The sequence below is a fragment of the Lissotriton helveticus genome, chromosome 7, assembly GCF_964261635.1.
Source record: "Lissotriton helveticus chromosome 7, aLisHel1.1, whole genome shotgun sequence".
In the NCBI taxonomy this organism is placed as follows: Eukaryota; Metazoa; Chordata; class Amphibia; order Caudata; family Salamandridae; genus Lissotriton; species Lissotriton helveticus.
This window is the reverse complement of record NC_136068.1, coordinates 425,394,253-425,413,743: the sequence shown is the minus strand read 5'-3', so window position 1 is coordinate 425,413,743 and position 19,491 is coordinate 425,394,253. Positions and strand designations below refer to the sequence as shown.

Genomic DNA, 19,491 nt, shown 5'->3' with positions numbered 1-19,491 from the left:
AATTTAAAAAGAGGGTGAACAGAAGTGCTCTTGTGACATATGGTGATTCATACATGCTATTTCTAAAACCATATTCAAGGACCTTCATAACAGTTCGATAAATTTCCGAAAGGAAACAGGTCATAGTAAGGAAGTCCAGTCCTCAATCCTGTTGAGCCCTTTCCTTATACTGTCTGTCTTCAAGATCCAATGCAGCTCCTCCTTGTTTAGGATCTGTGAAATGTCTGCTCCTCGTGGGGGGGCTTTGATCTGTGTTATGACTGTCCAAGTGAAGTCATTTTCCGTGTGTCGCATTTCTTTGAAGTGTTCCACCAGGGGTGCGTTGGCTGTTTGGCACCGGATTCTGCTCCTGTGCTGGCCTATTCGTAGCTTGACCTTCTGACTTGTTTGTCCTATATATAGTAACATACATGGACAAATGATCGCATAAATCACATTATTGGAATTACAGTTTGTGAAATACTGTCTGTTATACTTAATTGTTCCGTAGGAGAAGGTCTTGCCCTCAATGGTAGAATTACAAGAGACACACTGGCCACATTTGGCATGGCCCTTGAGGGCTGGTAATTCCCACATATCGTCTAGTGTGGATCTTATGTCAGGCTGAGGAAGTGAAGCTCTTACCAGGTGATCCTTTATGTTTCTCGCTCTTTTAAAGGCGAACATTGGTCGTTCTAAGTTAAGAATCCCCGCATTAAGTACTGGCCAGTGCTTTACAACACTCTTCCTAATTGCATTGGAAGCAGGCGAGAACGTAGTGACACATGTGATTCTCTCTGAGTTATTTCTTATGCGTGGTTCTAGCAATGTCTCTCTCGGACAATACCATGCTCTTTTAAGGGAGCGGCGCACCAATTTGCGTGGATAGCCTCGTTGTCTTAGTTTTTGGCTCAGTGTCCTTGCCTCTGTGAAGTAGTCTTGTTTAAAATAGCAGTTTCTGCGGATACGTAGAAACTGCGAATAGGGTAGAGAGTCTCTTAGGGCACGGGGGTGATGACTACTGTAATTTAGTAACGTGTTTCTTTCCGTTGGCTTTCTATGAAGGCTGGTGATTAGATGTCCCTCACAGTGTTTGATCTCGATGTCAAGGAATGGCAGGGATTCTTTGCTAGTGTTTAAGGTATATTTCAGGCCACCACTGTTGTTATTCAGCCAGTGTAGGAATTGGTTAAGTAAATCTTCCGAATCTGTCCATATCATAAAGATGTCATCGATGTACCTTTTCCACAGGGCAATGCCGCTGTGGAAAGGGTTTGATGCATCTAGAATGGTAAGGTTCTCCAAGTGGTCCATATACAGTATGGCCAAGTTGGGGGCAAAAATAGCCCCCATGGATGTACCACGGACTTGCCCATAAAATTGCCCCTCAAACAGAAAAAGAATTGTCACTTGTTTTGTCTTGCTTTCTGTGGGTCACAGGTCGTGCCCACTTTTTGTATCAATGTGAAAAAAGGAACTATTACCAACAATATAATTAATAAATTCCTGTCCGGCTGGACAGAGGCTATATACTATTCAGTATATCAGTATTCAGTATATCTCTAATTTTTCCAAAGATCCTAAATAACTAGGGTCCCCTGTCTTGTACAACAGGATTGTGTTTCAGACACACCATGCAATTCTTGACGACATTCTCTGCACACTTGGGAATTCCTGAATTTTGCCATACTGGAGCCAACAACTTGCAAATCCCTTTCACGCTGATATGAGCCATTCCATGAGCCATTGTAACCACTGCAAGCACATATGCATCGGGTAACAACCATCTCTGATGCTCTGACAATTCAACCCAACAACCATTTGCATCCATTCTACCCGTACTTTCTCTCCACATGCTCAACTCTTTCTCTGTAGCCTCAGCTTGAATAGACTTCACACTCTCTATCGTGTCCTCACACATTCCAACATCACCAACCCATCTTGCAGGGCCTGCAACATACATTCGGCTCATCACATTCCTTGCAGTTTCTTTCGCGATTTCGTCAGCAAATGCATTTCCAAGACCAACATCATCGGTCACCTTCTTGTGAGCACTACATTTCACAAACGCCACTTGCAGAGGCATGGTCAGTGATTCAAGAAGCTCATTCACCAACTGACCATGCTGAATCTTATCTCCATGCGAAGTCAGGAACCCACGTTCTTTCCACAATCGTCCAAAACTGTGAGCCACCCCAAACGCATACTGACTATCGGTATAGATAGTCACTTTCATTCCTTTTGACAACACACATACTCTCGTAAGTGCAATCAATTCTGCTGCTTGAGCTGAATTATGTGGAATACGTGCAGCTTCAACAATTGTATGCAAAGTCGTGACAGCATATGCTGCAGTCGTGTCACCATTCGGAAGCTTGAAGCATGAACCATCCACCCATAATGTACCATCACACTTTGCAAGAGGAGTGTCCTGGGGGTCTACTCTCCCTTTCGTTTCTTCTTCTGTTCTAAGAAAACAATCATGCTGTTCTGAAGCATCTAATTCCTCTACAATTGGCAACAACGTAGCTGGGTTTAGAGTGTTGCATCTTTTTATATGCACATGACTCGCTAACAATGTCAATTCGTAACCTGACAATCGAGCACTAGTTAAGTGCTGTGTCTTGGTTCTGTTCAACAACGTGTACACTGCATGTGGAACCATCACGACTAACATATTATTCATCACTAGACCAGCAGACTGTCGAATAGAAACAGCTGCTGCTGCTGTTGCTCTTAAACAACTCGGCAATGCTTTAGCTACCGGATCCAATGTCGACGAAAAATATGCACATGGACGCTGCTTGTCTCCAAACAACTGAGTCAAAACTGACAATGCACAACCTTGTTTCTCATGGACATACAATGTAAAGGGCTTACTGTAGTTGGGGGTACCCAACACAGGAGCCGAACATAATGCTGTGCGCAATTCAGAAAAACTTCTCTGACACTCTTCAGACCAAGGAACGGGATTGGGTGTATCTTTACACGTTAATGCCACCAAAGGTTTGGCTAATAACGAAAGATTTGGTATCCATTGCCTGCAATATGATGTAATACCCAAGAAAGCACGCACTTCTCTCTGTGTTCTTGGCACACTCAATTTCGCTATTGCCTGAATTCTTTCTGGGGGCAGTTTCCTTCCCTCCTTCGATAAGAGATGACCTAAGTAGGTCACTTCTTGTCGACAATATTGCAATTTTGAGAGAGACACTTTGTGATGCAAATCACACAAATGACGCAACAATGACAACGTGGCTTCTTTACAGATTTCCTCAGTATCTGCAGCAATAAGCAAATCATCTACATACTGAATGAGGGTAGCGCCATCAGGTAAAACAATCGTATCAAGCTGTGTTTTTAAAGCTTGACTATATATTGATGGACTTTCACAGTAGCCCTGGGGAGCGCGTTTAAAGCGGAAGCTGGGACCTCCTAAACTGAAACCAAAAATATCCCTACTCTCCTCAGCAATCGGGATGCTGAAGAAAGCATTGTTCAAGTCAATCACCGAAAACCAGGTGGCAGAAGCTGGAATCATAGTCAATAGAGCAGTAATGTCAGGGACAACTGGAAACTGTGGCACAACTATTTTATTCACCTCTCTAAGATCAATCACGAATCTGTAAACAGGTGGCTGGGAAGGGTCAGTTCGCTTAAAAACAGGCAGAACAGGACTATTGCAAACGTTGCCTCTTGTCTCTTCAATGACATCTTTTTCAATTAGATCGTAAACGATCGCTAGCAAAGCTTTTTCACCTTCACTAGAAATTCTATATTGGGGAATTCGTGGTATTTTAACATTGGCTTTCAATGTTACAACATATGGCGGTATTTCCAAAAGACCTACATCATTAGGACCAGTAGCCCAAAGAATATTAGGGAGAGATGACAATTCTGTTGGAAGTTTGTCTCTCGACAAATACATTGGAGAAACCACTTTCTTACGCAGTGTAAGTTGTACTCCAGAAGGAGAATAGTACAAAGTCGCATACAATCTTTTTAGCAAATCTAATCCTATCAAGTTTTCACCACAACCTGTTGTTAGAATAAGGGGTGCTTCGAATTCACAAGGTCCAACAGAAAGGGACAAAGGGTCAGAAATCGGATTTCTAACTGGGGCGCCAGAAAAACCCACTGATACATTCATTTCGCCAGACAAACGTGCGCCAGGGAGTTTGGAGTGCATAATAGAACTCTTTGTAGCACCAGTATCCAACAGAAAAGGCTCTGACACACCTGATGTAATCACCTCAACGTAAGGTCCACTCTGATCTACTGGAACTGAAACAACTCCCTCTCTTTGTCTATGGCTGTCCTAGCCATCATTACCTTCCCAATGCTCATCTTCTGTATAGTAATCATCAGCATAGTACTGAGCTGTCCTACCAGATGCGTTATTCTGCTGATCGAACCTATTCATAGAATTTTGAGGTGGAAGAGACTGTGTGTTCTGGGGGAAATCTCCATGTCCTCTACCTCTAGACGCTTGTTGAACACCTCGACCTCTTACACCAGAAGCACCATTTGCACGCTGTAATAAAATAGGACAACTATACTTGAAATGACCCTCTTCCTTACAATATGAACACTGATTGGGGCCTACAGGGACACGTGGTTGAGTATACTCGACTCTTTGCGAGTTCCTCTGATACTGTTGAGGCTGCTGATAATTATTCTGATAGTTACTCTGACCACTATTATTTTGACCACCACTATTCTGGCCACCACCACCACGTGGCGGATATGCTTGCTGTAACAAAACCTTCGTTTTCAACTCTTTAGTTTTCTTCTCTGTTCTATCTTTCTCATCTTTGTCTCGATTTTCATAGTACTGTGCAGTAGCCAATATCTGTGCTGAAGAGGAAACTGCCCAAGAACTCTGAGTCTTTTAAGTTTTTACACAACTCTGGAAGCAGATTGTGCACAAATTTATCGACGAACAAACGCTGACCACCTTCTGTGCTCATATCTTGACCACTGTGGTCGACAAAAGTCTCTTCAAACCTGGTGAAGAATCTTTCTTCTGCTTACATGCAGACAATTTATCCCAATTTATTCGCATGGCAGGCATTAAAGTCTTCATGTAATTATTAATGCTACCAGGGAGGTCTGCTACTAAAGGCTCGGGTTTAGCACCACCAACCTGTCGGCCATCTGCAGCAGTAATATTATCCCATGAGTCACCTAACTCCTGATCATCATCTGCATGACGAATCTTTCCCCATAGAGGCTGTGGAACAACGTTCCCAAACAACATGTCTATGTCTGCTAAATTCATGATGCATGACCCAGCAGTTTGTGACAACTCTTTTTAATACCCTGCGGGATTTTTACGGGGATCAGGCAATGTCTGTTTAAGGGCCAAAACTTCAGCTCGCTTCCAAGGAACATGTACCCACACATGCTGAAAATGTGCTGGCACAAGTGGTGGAACATTACCAGGACCAGCTGCTACTTCTTCCTTCCATACTGGAGGGACTTCCCTCATGGGGTACTGTCACGCCTTTTTCCTACCGGATGCGTCATGCTCAAATAGTGATTGAGAAGTGCCCCCCTTACTCCGATATGACAACAATTTCTCAACCGCTCTCTCGACATCGGGACCTACGATCATGCCCTCTGCGAACTCGAACTGCACACGACACAACTTGGGCGGGTTGTATTCCAGATCATAGTCTTCCAAATCCTCACAGAGAAAAACACACATTTGTTCAAAAACATATCTCTGCTTCGGTGCTTCCCATTGACGGAAGACTTCCATGACAGACTCTACATCATACCTTACAGCGTCGATAACCCATTTATACGCTAAACGATTCAGTAAATCTCTCTCTCTCGATAGTCAGGCAGTTAACTCCGCAACTGTCTTCGTTCTGTGTTAGGGGTCGTATTAGGCGACCCGAAGAAAGGTGAGAAAAGAATAGTAACAGTGTTGGCCATTCTCTGTCGAACGGAAGGAGAAACTGACGGAAGAACGGGCGGAAAAACAGGGTGAGATAAGGCAGGAGCAGAGGCAATAGCAGAGGGATCATTAGGAGAAATAGAAGGTGCACTAGGCAAAGTCGTAGAAAGCACAGGTGTAGCAGATGTGATCGGTGGGCCTTGAGGAGGCTGCACCAAAGGAGCAGGAGCCAGCGGAAGAACAGCTGGTGGGTGCTGTGGAGGAGCAGGAGGCACAGGTTGCACAATTAAAGGTTGCGGAGGTGCCGTGGCATTTTGCGCATAGGGGGGTGGCAAACTTAATAAATGCGCCATTAACGGATCTTTTCCAAGCTCTTTTGCTGCATCTTGCTGAAGAGGCGGCAAAACTGGATAGCATTTATCTATTACCATTTTACGTTGCCTGTGCAACTGCTCACTCATCTGTTCTTCTTCATTGTCTTTAAACTGCATAGCAGCTTGCATTATCGAAATTCCCCCTTCTCTCTTATTTTTCTTCGCTAATTTAATTTCCTTCTGTTTGGCTTCTTTACGCCATAGGCGGAAAGAGTCAAACATCGCCGGCCGGGCTTTCTTCTTGAAAAGTTTAACTTCGAGGTTATCTAAGATTTTTGTATCAAAGCTACCATATTGGGGCCATTTTAAAACACCATCTTTTCTGGTGTATTTGATCCACACTTCATTATATGTGATGGGGCCCACGCCATGTTTTACATATAATTCATAAGTTGGAGTTCCACGAGTCCTTCAATCGGGAGTCCCTATTATTACAACCAAGACAAAACAAATTTCCAAGTCTGCTAAGACCAGGCATCTTCGCTCACTAGTCTAGCTTCAAACTTCAAAGGATTATCGATTACGATATTTCTCGTGAATACACGAGTCCTTTGGCTTTGGCACTTGCAAGTTCCAAAAATGATCCCAAATGGAATACCCAAACTAAGACCAACTAAGGACTGGGAGACGCTCCACTTATACTTAACTGAGATATCGATGACGTCACCAGAAGACTCGTCTTATCGTTTCGCTCTACCAAACCTCAAGGGTCCAAATCAGGGCGATAGCCAGGGCAGCAGTCCTTTGTAGCCGTCGGGAAGCGGGGAACCTCGCAGCAAAGACTTTCGGACCACGTCGGCATGCAGGGGTCGATGAAGTGGATGGCCTTCCTCCAGAATTTTCACACGAAGCTGCTCACGAACCTCTGGCTGGACCGGTACCGCTGGTATCGCCCCAAACGTTGGGCGCCAACTGAGGTACTGGGTTTTTCAGAACCGGTACCGAACCGGTAACCCAGCGGTGCCAGGGTACACCCAAAGACCTCGGGTACTTTCCTGATTCAGACCACAGAAACTCAGAGTCTTCTAGGTGAAGTCAAGGATCGATTTTATTGGCTGCAACCAAGAAACCAGCGTCCTAGAAGTACAACACACGGGATGTATATTCTCAGGAGGCTGCTCAAATTACAAAGTCAGGCTTCTCTTTTTATACAAAATATTGTGCTTTAGGCAAACATTCCTCGAATTTTAGTATACCATTCAAATATTTTCGCTACAAAGGAAAAGCAGAGTCATAATGACAGCCCACATTTCAGTTTGTCCAGCCCACAACAAATCACCCGGCATGGCCCAACAATTCATCAGATATCGGTGGACCCCCAATAAAAATGGGCACCTCCCCATCATAAAGCAAGTGAGAGGAAAAAGAGCAGGGACAGGTGTTAGCAAGATTCGGCAGGGTGTGTGCAATGAAATGGGTTTATGGCCTGTTGTGCCTTGATGCTATCTCATTCGGCCACTGGGAGAGGAACTGACCAAACAGGTTCGGCCTGGGGCAATGGTTCCAACTTGCCCAGGTCACAGGAAAGTCAATTAAGGTGTATGTGTCCTTTGGAATCGAATTTAGCTGTATCATAAGCCTATGTAAAGGGCAACTCACAAAATGGCTGCCGTATACAAAATGGAAGCCAAGGGTTCAAGAGGAAAATGACGATTTCGAGGTGAAATCGTCACTCGAATATGACGAAAATGCTTGTACATCGTGTACTAGCCATTCTCGGTATTTTGATATGAAAATCGTCATGCTATGATGAAGTTTAATTCTCGAGTCCAGAATTTTCGGAACTACAAGACTGAGAGAGCGATCAGATGCGTTTAGTAAAAGGGGAGCAATCAAGGAGTATGGAAGTAGCGAGAGGCCAACAGGCTCCAACTGGTCAGGGTAAGGAGAGTGAAGGGGGAAGTGACTGGCAAGTGCCCAAGAGGGATGCATGATCCAGTGAAGTGGACGGTTCTGAGCCAAGCTGCACTCCTGCCAAGACCAGAAAGCCAGGTCGAGATGCAGACGACGGCTTCTAACCTAACACCAACACCTCTGACTAGTCACCTGTAGGAGTGTGTGTGTGTGTGTGTGTGTGGGTGTGGGTGTGTGTGTGTGCGTGTACGTGTATGATATTTTTGTAGCACAAACATATTCAAGAAGTAGCAAGCACTGTATTGGGACAAAGACACCCTTAAAGTCAACAAGTGATAATATAGGTAATTGGGTTGTGGCCAGTTAATACATTGTGATGTACAGTTTTTAAAGAGAGAGTCTTCCACTCTTTATAAAATTGAGGCAATATTGGGGCAGTCCTGGTGGATACAGGGATGTTGTTCGAGATCCTTGGTGCCTAGATGGAAAAGCCTTGCTATGTTGTTTAATTCTTTAGTACACTTCATACTCTGCAGCTCGATGGCATCCTGGCTCTGGGTGTACCAAGAACTACCAGAGATTGTGAGTTTGTCTGCAAGATAAGGAGGGTGCTTGTCCGGATGGTTTTATAGATGATGTAGCTTGTTTTTAAGTTGAGACAAGCAAGGGGAGCCAGTGGAGTTCTATCTGTTTTTCAGGATGCACTTGATAAGACATACTTTTTAGGATTGGTTTAAAGTGTGCCATTGTGAAGTCTGGGAGGCCATAGAGCAGGACCACCATTTACAGTCCATTAAGAAGAATAGGGCTTTAACAGCAGTTCTGAAGTAACTTTCTGGAAGAAACTGTTTCACTTTCTTTGGAAGACAGTGCTGGTACCAGGCCATCTTTGTGTATTTTGGCAGTTTGTTCCTTGAGTGGGTGAGGTTGGTGTCCAGAGTTGATCCATGTGACGTGACATTTTGAGGAAGTTCGAAGCTGTGTGTCCCTTACCACTATTGTTCTGGCATAGAACCATAGCTTAAGGCAAATAATTGTGGGGTGGTGGGCAGCCAAAAGGTAGGGCTTGTAACGGGCACAGAGAATAAACTTTGAGGGAACCACAGTGGTAAAGACTAATGGTGTGGCTTTAAAAAGGAGAGTTAAAGGACCAAGTACAGAAGAGTAACGATCAACAAGCACTGTGGCAGGGATCAGTGATATCGTGCACCTGGGAGGTGGTAGTGCTTGAAAAAATATAAGGCATTAGCCTTTTCTAAGAAATTGTTTTTATTTTCTGAGAGAACTGCATGGAAGACTATTCTGAAGGTTACCATCCACTGACAGAAGACAAAACTGAAGGGAACTGTGGAACAGGGAGCAAAGAAGCATTACTGTTAAAATTTACTTCTAAGTTTCAGAGACATTTGGGTTTTTATTTCTGAGGGGTACTTTTAACCACTGATTCCTCACCTTTAGAATATTCACCAGGCATCAGAATGAATCCAGAAACTTAAAAGCAGTACTGCTGTTCACCCATAGGTGGCGTCCTGCGGCTCTGCATTGATTCAGCGGAGCCTACCAACAGCCTTTAATATTCATCTCACCCAACCCAGGAGCAATACCACTTTACTCATCGGTGGGGCCCATAACACTGTGAGTCACACACACATTCACACAATTACTCCTGAATTCAGGGACAAAGAAGGCAAGCTGCTGGTTAGTGGGGTACCTAAATTCTAATACCATATATACATTATATACATTTGCAACAAAATGCTATCATGTTATCTGAAATCTCTACATCAAGGTACTCCACTTTTTGGTCAATGGATCGTCTAGTAGAAGTGTAGTTGATGGAGACTAAGACCAGCTTAATCGTAGTAAACCTATAACCTTAGCATTTAATTTGTCATGACATTTCTTAAAATAAAAACAGAACTCGAGTTTAAATTTTATATTAAATTTATCTAGCTCATTTAAGGAATGAAGATTTACGATTTATTTAGACAAGCAAGAATAACATTTATTTAATACATGTTAAAAGTAAAGGAATTAAGAAAAATACATTACCCTCCATTGTAAAGAAACAACAGAAACAAACAGGTTCTCAATCTCTCTCTCTCTATTCTCCTCATAGCCTCCCATCAAGAATCAAGACTCTGTATTCAGTCATCTAATTTTGCTCCGTAAAAGTTCAAAGTCTTTAGCACCATAAAAAGAGTTCAAACCAACAGCATGTCGTGGTGCAATTAAGTCCGTGGAGCAAGCGCCTTTTTTCACTTTTTGAGCACACTCTTTTATACCCTTTATCACTAACTATCGAATTCGCAATTGTAACTTTAGGGTCCATATTTCATTCTGATTGGTCCATTCGAGGGGTGGTGAAGATCACCTCATTCATTTCTGCTCAAACCAGTTTATTTTAGCAAAGTCATACTCACCAGGTTCCCAAGACATTAATTTCCAAAATTATGCTTGTCACTTTCTTTCCATCACTGTTCCGTTCTCACGATGTCACAGAGGTGAACATCCCTTGGCACAGTTCAAACTTTAGGCCGGCTGGCCTTGACATCACTCGCTTCGCGCTCAAGCCATTCTGCTTACTTGGCTTTCCTTTCTTGCGCATGCGTAGAGGTTTCATTCACGGACCAATGCCAATGTTTCAGTCATCGGACATTTTTCAGCATACATGCAGGCAGACTGCGTAGGCCTCAATTGAGAACTAACGTAAAACAAACACAACAGAAGTTAGGTTTAGAAATATAGCCCTTATGTTTACCTCCCACCATTCTAATGTTCCCAGTTAGTGATTACCTAGCATAAGCAAACGTAAAAGCATCATTTTACTTGCCAATTGTATTTTTCTTTGCGACAACATATATTTACTCTCTAAAAGCATAAATACATGCTTATTTACTTGCGTATTATCTTAGCTCTATATTAATAGGACTCGTTCACAATTTTTAGTATATTATTTTCGCAAATAGCCATTAGTTTCCCGTGTGTAATGTAATATGTCTACGTGCATTCTCGTTGGTTAGTTTATACATGCTTCACACTGTTAATTCCATTACAGTTATGGGGTGTGATTTTGAAGGGGGTACACAAAAAATGTTGTCTCTCCCCTGCTCCATCAGCTTCAACGTCGTTCTCCTCTGAAACTGATGGCTGGAGCTGCATATTAGCCAGTCTTTGCATTGACATTGGTTCCTTTCTTTTCACGCCTTCAGAAGTGGATACGAAGCATCTCCTTGGTCTTTTAGACCTTTTTCATCAAAGATTTTCCAGAATGCAAGGGAAAATGTTGCCATTTAAAATAACAAGGCCCAAAGCATATAGGGTCTGTCACTAACAAATATCTGTGATGGACTCTTTTGAAGTATGTCTTTACTGCTGCCTGGGGTGAGAGCACGACTCCACGAACTATGGCGACTGCGCCCAGATGAATCAAATCCAAAGAACATACAGGATCATGAGTTGAACCTTTATGTTGCCAAACATAAGAAGACTCCACAGGATGACCAGTCAAAGTTCAAAGGAAGTTCCCTTTCACACAGCAGATCATCATTGTAGTCAAAGTCGTCAGGAAGTCTAAGAAAAAGCATTAGAAGTTGAAGGGGGAATCTGCCCCTTCTCGCCACTCTAGGCTCCAAAGAGGACATTAGGGTGCTACAGAGGATTGATCCTGAACTCCATCGAAGAGTCTCACTACAACCCAGTTTTCTGAGTCCTTCAGCGTTGTTGCAACAAGAGGCCATGCTGCACATTTTTAGCACTTTACCGCTTCCCTCTGGCGCACCTTTGGGCACCAAGGATAATACCCTCTTGGGTAAAACCATGTTTGTGATCAACAGTTAATAGGCAGGTCACTCGCAGCCATCGTCCAGTGCCTGGAGACCCAGAAATTATTACATAACCCACTAGGGCAGTGAGCTTTGCAGGCGTCCACCACTAAGGTATATCCCATTATCTTCTCTACCACCCCACCTGATCGGGAGTAAAAAAGTATAAGGCATTAGGCAAGCAATTTTTTTTCTTCACAAGCCTTTCTCTGAGGTCAGTGAATGCCACTGCAGGCAAAAATGACGAATGCTCTGGACCGTCTGACAGCGCTGGAAAAGCACGCGGAGGATGCCGAAAGTAGAAACCGGCGGAACAACATCCGCGTAGTGGGTTTGCCCGAAAAAGCGGAAGGGCGGGACATGGTAGGCTACCTAGAGAATTGGCTGAAGTCAGCGGTGGCTCCGGAAGGTCTGCCCTCATTCTACACGCTGGAGAGGGCGCACAGGGTGCCGGGGAGGCCGCTGCAACAGGGGCAGCCCCCTCGACCGGTGGTGGCACGCCTGCTGCATTTCCAGGACAGAGATCTGCTCCTTCAAAAGGCACGCACTGATGGACCCTTTTATGTGGGGAATAGTAAGGTCAACCTGTTCCCGGACTACACCTTTGAGATTATTATTATTATTATTATGTAATTTTATAAAGCCCGCAGCTGCCCCAGCAAAGGGGCGTCCCGGCGCTAGCGGCAATGAGCAGAGACAGTGACTCAATTAACAAGGGAATAAAAAAGTTTTGATGGCTTTACGAAAGGAAAACAAATCATCCAAATGGCGGATCTGGGCAGGAAAGGAGTTCCAGAGCCTCGCGGCCATAAAGCAGAAGGACCTCCCCCCAGCTCTAGCACGTTTCACACGGGGGACCACGGCCAACAGCTGCTCAGCCGAACGAAGCTGGCGGTTGGTGATGTAAGGGATCAACAATTTCGCTAGAATCTCAGGGGCGGAAAATTTGAACATTTTAAACGCTAGGCAAAGTGCTTTAAATTCGATCCTTTTCTGCACTGGCAGCCAATGGAGTCGCCTGATGGCACCCGAAGTGGAGCAGAATCTAGGGAGCCTAAGCAGGACCCGCGCCGCAACCTTCTGGACTCTCTGTAAGCAAAGTACGTCCGCCTTATTAGCCCCTAACAGAAGGGAGTTTGCATAATCTATGCGTGACAAGATAGTGGCCTGAACTATCAACTGGCGCGTGGCAGAATAAAAAATAAAAAAAATGGGCCTAAGGCCACGTAGGAGACCAAAACAGGTGCCAGCCACCTTTTTAGTATGATCCTGAAACCCCAAGGTGGAATCAAGCCAAATCCCCAGATTCTTTAACACTGGCCTCGGGGTTGGCGCATGACCCATAGATGACGGCCACCACTGCAAGCTCCAAAGGTCCTTGTTTCTACCCACCAACAACACTTCAGATTTACTAGCATTAAGTTGTAAGCAGTTAGTGGTCATCCACTCAGAAATCGCCTCAAGCCCAGTCCGGAACTGCACGGGGCCACAGACCCCGCCATCAGAAAGGGCTACCACCAATTGGGTGTCGTCGGCATATGACACCAAGGTCAGGCCGACTTCATGCGCTATTCTCGCCAGAGGCTGGACATAGATGTTGAACAAGCAGGGGCTCAAGGCCGAGCCCTGAGGAACCCCCTGCTTGCTCAGATGGACCTGAGAGAGAAAGGGGGGCGATGTGACCTGAAACGACCTGTCTGCAAGAAAGGAGCGTAACCAGTCCAAGGCCCGGCCCACTACCCCCGCCTCCTCCAGGCGGCGCAATAGGATCTGATGGGAGACGGTATCAAACGCGGCGCTGAGATCGAGCAGAATCAGCGCCGCAGTTTGACCCTCATCCAGAATGGACCGCAGATGTTCGCACACAGCCAGGAGTGCGGTCTCAGTACTATGTCCTGGGCGAAAGCCCGTCTGGGAGGGATCCAAAATGCTATTACTATTCAGAAAGCACGCAAGGGTGTTGTTAATGTGAGCCACCGCCACTTTAGCGGCCCAGGGCAGGAGAGATAATGCCTTTTTCCGGATCTACGCTTGCTGGTGCGGAAAAAAGAAGAACTGACGTCAGCGCGCGAGGGCGGCGTCTAAGTACTCCGACTAAGTCGTCCCTGCTCCAGCGACGGACGCGGAGCCGCAGACGACGCCTACCGACGCGCAGGGGTACTGTTACGCAAAACTTTCCGGATCCAGTCTGACGCCTGGGGATATTCTAAGGTAAGGAATCTAACACTAACCTGTTTCTTTCAGATTTGCAGTACGGGATCTGCCACCTAATGTGAAAGCTGATGGAGTTTGACATTAAGAAATGCTCGTTGACCCGCACATATGTCACATTTTTTGTGTGGACGCACCGGATATTTAAATATTTTTATACAGATTTACGCATTGTCGTTGTAGAGAAAGCAAACATTCATTTATCACAACTGCACTATGTCTTTTGAGGCATGTTTTGTTTGATGTATAATTTAATTTAATTTAATTTAATTGTGGGTTTATATAGCGCTAGGAATCGACTCCCGGAGGAGTATCTCCACGCTTCGACTGCTGGGGAACCCGTCCTGGCTCACCCTGAGAGATGGTCCCTGATGGGTATCTCTAAGGTGCGACCAAGCATCCCCGGCGGTCTGGGGGGGCCGTTGTGAAGATGAGGCAAGCTGATGCCCAGAGTTGCCGAGTGTGGTTTCTGACTAGAGTAGGCACCGAGGTGAGAATTATCGAGTCCGCTGACCCTGGTCCACGACCCTGCCGCGTTGGGAATCGAACCCTGGTCCCAGGCCGTTCTCTGCTTACGGATCTGCCGCCTCTAACCAGTGAGCCACACTTCTCCACCACTTCTCCATGTCAATTAGTTAGATTGCGGTTGTGCATCGTCATGGTAGAAGACGCATATGTGCTTCTAATATATCTGCATAATGTCCATTGTAGGTAGGTAAAATACATTACCCTTTACAATGCCAATAGTCTAACTCGAAAAAAATTGAGACCTTTCGAATACAACGCTTTGTATTCCTTCCCATGAGGATATCATATGTAAGGTGTTGTTATCCTTGATCCCAAACACGTTACATTCAGTGCTAGTGAAGTGTGAGACAGACTTCACCTACATCATGACAGACCTTGGAAGCTATCATGACTTTCAGCTGATTGAAACACAACACTGACACCAACAGGCATCTTCAGTGAGCTTGCAGCTAAGAGACCACTGAACACTAGATATTTAAGTGCCTCGGATGTTCCTGGGAGTAGCAGCTAGTCAGTGAACTCAGCTAGTTCTTCTGCAATCTGCAGTCTATTCAGTTAGCTAGCACAGAAGTAACTTGCACTTGCATCTGTTAGATTTTTTTCTTCAATTGATTGACCCTGCAGAGCACTCTTCTGTTTTTCTGCTACGTTTGTGTTATACAAATGCCACATGCGAATATAAATTAATATATTTGTGTAGCATGGCAGATAACCTAATATGTTTTTCTGGTGCTTAGGACAAATGAGAAAGCTGACAATGGAACTGATCCACATTTTTTCCTAAAGAGTAATCAATTGGAATAGGATCTAAGGTGTAGAGAGAGTTCATTCCAGAGCTTTGAAGCAATGATTTCCCACCTAGATGGGACTATTAATTCTAGAGATCATAATCGTGTGTCCTTTAGCTGAGCAGGGAGTGTGAGTTGGCGATAAAGGGTGATGTATGTCCTAATGCTTAAAGGTCCTTTGCCTGAAAGAGCTTTCTTGAAAATACAGAAAGCTTTAAAAGCTGAGCACTTCTGTACTAGGAGCTAGTGTAGTTTTTGAATTTGTCCAGAGTTAGGGCTACAGAGCGGAATACAGAGGAAGACTCTGCCTACACTGTTTTAAATCACCCGAAGCTTATTTGAGGGATTTTTAGGGAGACCAAGATAGACTGAGTTGCAAGTGTCCACTCTTGAGACAACAAATGATTTCCATTCCTTTAGCCATGCCTGGAAACACACATATCATCTTGTGATTGTGGTAATCCCTGAAGTCAGTAAGGGAACAACTGTTCATTCATAGATCAATTCGTTTTTTTAATGTGTTATGTCAGGTCAGGACCAGCTTCAATTTGCTTAGTCAGCTTGTCACATTTGCTGACCTTTAATTCCACTCATCTGAGCAAGAGACTGAATGGAGGAGGTAATTGTATATAAGCCAGAGGGGGAGGTAGGGAGAAAGCAGTAAGAGAAAGAAACAGAGGGCGAAACAGACAAATTGGACTGTGAGGCGGAACAGCAAGCCAAAGTGGTTTTACCACATTCAAGCAGAAGTGGCTTTTTTCTTGACACATCATGAGTCCCTGCCCCATAATGCTCATCCAAGTCTAGTGAGTGAGATTGCTGTTTTTGTTTTTGAACTCAAAATATATTGGTTGTAAATATATCTTAAAGTCAAGCTGTCCCGTTCTTCAACATGGCCAACTTATTAGGTTGGCCAACATAAGGTCAGTCTTGTACCTAAATCCTGATAAAAGCATTAATAAAATGTTTTTTATAGTTGAAAAAGCACAAATGACTGCTTGTGTTTAAACCCATGGGTGTGTTATAGAAGCAATGTGGCCAAAATTGGGATGATTTGGTGTATATTTCAGATGTAAAATAACCCCTCATACTTTGCAATGGGAGGACCCACTGGCACGGTGGAGTAAAACCTAAGTAACCAGTAGCATCAGGTCAGAGATGTTTACTCTTCTGGGATTAGCCAAGATGTGTTTGGCAGTCTCAAGCCACTGGCTGAAAGAAGCTGACGCAAAGCACACACACTGTAAATTGGAAACAATAGGTCTTGCAGACAGCTGCTTTGTCAAGCTATACTTAACAAGCATTGGCATAGCCAATAGGTCTCGCCTTTGGGACCTTATAAGTGTTTAGCCATGCAACGGTTGATCCAAGGATATTGTGCTGCATAACTAAATACTTATAAGGTCCCAAAAGTGCGACCTATTGGCTATGCCAATGCTTGGTTTTAGGTAGTGTTTAATGTTATTGTTAACGTTGGTCTATTTCAGAACGCCCAGTTTTCCCTCTCTCTCTGCTTTACGTTTCACAGGCAGGGGATGTGATTTGCCTGGAAAGACAACTTCAATTATGTGCGAACCTAGGACTAGAAATCGGTTTTCAGAACCAATAGTCAAATAGGTAGGCAGACACTAGACCACTCTTCTGCCCACTATGAACGGCAGAAATCCCACAATAAGGGACCCAAAGGCTGGTGCAGTGATTTTTGTCAAGGAATAACGGTACAACCCTGTGTATGTCATTCATAGTGTTGAGTCAAAGGCTGCACCTGTTGATATGTATACTCTTAGTGAGGAATTTACACTTTTAGCTGCAGCGATTACAAGCGGAAGAGCTGAGTGATGCCATTATCTAAGATGACGGCCCCATGAATTCGATTTCAGACTCTTTCCGCCATGTACAATCAGGCACATTCATCTTTAAGACCGGCCGAGTTGGTGATTTCTAGATTTCACTGGCACCTTTCCAAGAGGTCCCTCCTAAGCAGCGCTTGCACGCTGCGTAGGCGAGACCAAAAAAAGCACTTAGTGGCAAAGAGCCTTGTCCATATGGGATGCATGCTATTGAACAAGATGAATTAGCATGTACAGCTCTGCATAAAAAATTACAAGTCATGTTTTGAAGATGTATTTTGTGTTGAATGTGTACTCTGCTCTTGTTTCTCCTGGTTGAATGACTTCAGCACCCTGTACAGTACACATTATACACTCCAATGTTTGAAGGGCACGATTTTACCTAATTTCAAATGTGTTGCATCTAATTAACCTTTCGCTTGTGGCGAGTCCCTGTACCACACCACTCGTGGATTGTTAAGAGCTGGGTTTTTACATGGAAGATCAGTAGGGCTACAGTGTGTGTATGTCTGTGTTTTGAAGTGCTGGATTTGATGTGTACTGTTTACACTGGCGTAGTTTCCTAACTTTCCTCACTAAGTGTGTCTACGTGTTAACATCCTTTCTTTTTCCCACAGGAAGCAGCCTGCAACTGTAGCTCTCAGTCACTCACCTCTTGCGTTGCTCGACCTTCTCGATCGACTGGACGTCAATCTCCTGCCAAGGCCAAGTATCACCCCTCTGATCAGGCTCAGTCAGCGAATGAGCCTCTGCTGAATGTGCACCAGTATTTGTAAACAGCCTCTGAAACTCCCAGGGAGGCTTCTACGTACCCTCTTTGAGATCTGCCAAATTTACGGAAGGTGACCAGGACCAAGTATCGTGACTGAATTTCCCTTACTTGCGTGCATAAACCCGTGGGTATTCATGCATTGCAAAAGGATTACTATGCTCCCATATAAGTCTGAAGGCGTCTACAACTCTAATAATCAGAAGTCATGGGGTGTTTAACTGTTAGCTGTCCTTTTTTTAGCACCTCAGGGAACCTGTTAAAATGATTTTGGGTAATACAAGTGTTTGTAATTGTCGTGGGCCATGGTAACAATTCAAAGTAGAGCTCTTGGACCGGGCTATAAACTCAGTCATTTAAGGTAGGTGATATGGGTGTCTGCTCCATACATCTTAGGGAGGTAAGCACATATGTTATTGAAAAAACTGTCAAGGTAGCGTGGTTGGAGATGGACGGACATGGCTGATTTGAGGTGAGGGGAACGATAGCAATTATTACATAAACCACATTCGCTATTTAAATGTTTGCACATTGTTAGAAAATGTTTGTTGATGTACTTCTAAAATGAAATCTACCCTCACTCTGCACACTTACAATAAAAGACTTTAATGTGTTGTGTAAAATAAATCGTTCATAGATGTGTCTGCACACTTCCCTCTGTTTCCACGCTCACTCTTTTACTGTGACTGTAATCTGGAGAAATCCTTACTTGGGCAATATGGACACAAACGTTTGTAGGATTTAATGCCCTAATGATGATTCAAGCGCCATTTACCCCCTCTCTTCCACTCTCCCTCAGTGTGTTGTCTTTCTGTCTGATAAGTTATCTAAAATGTCTTTTCTTTCTAGGGTGGAGGGTTAGTGACGTTTGCAGAGCAGACATGTTTAAGAATAAAGTTGGCTGTGAGACCTGTAATCACACAGAGGCGTGTGTCAGAGTTAAGCTTGTGTGCTTCTTTTCTCCCAGGTGTCTGTCCCAATGACTTAGTAAAGACCTGTGTGTGGGTCTCTCTGTTCCAGTGTAATTTTACACCTGTTAAAACTGTTCTTAATTTCTGATGCAGTGTCCAGCATTTTTACCTTTTCTGAATTTTGTGACTAACCAATGCTTTCCAAGTCCACTCTCATGTAGGATTCCCATAGGTTGACCCCAGACATCAGTTGTGTAAATGTTATACAGTTAGTGTCTTGGCATGATAATTTAATTTAGGATCAAACCAGGTTATTGAAAGTTTATCAGAAGTATAACATATCAGTACCATACTTTCACATAGTTATATTTCGCATTCTTGTTTCAACCAATAGCAAAATATTACTAGTTTAATTTAAACAAACCAACCTCCTCCCTTCCCCACCGCTACAACCCCTTCCTTGTCTGCAGCTTTAACAGAGTCATATGTGGTCCCTTG

General features: G+C 44.1%; 1 protein-coding gene across 1 annotated transcript in view; it reads left to right on the top strand.

The window, feature by feature from the left end:
• MTCL2 (microtubule crosslinking factor 2) overlaps window positions 1–18,709 on the top strand; it is an 870,692-nt gene extending 851,983 nt beyond the window's left edge. Inside the window, exon 10 of the mRNA XM_078652323.1 lies at window positions 17,931–18,709. Coding sequence (XP_078508449.1) covers window positions 17,931–18,089 — 159 coding nt within the window. The 3' untranslated portion in view covers window positions 18,090–18,709. The remainder of the gene's footprint in view (window positions 1–17,930) is intronic.
• Window positions 18,710–19,491: the final 782 nt, after the last annotated feature.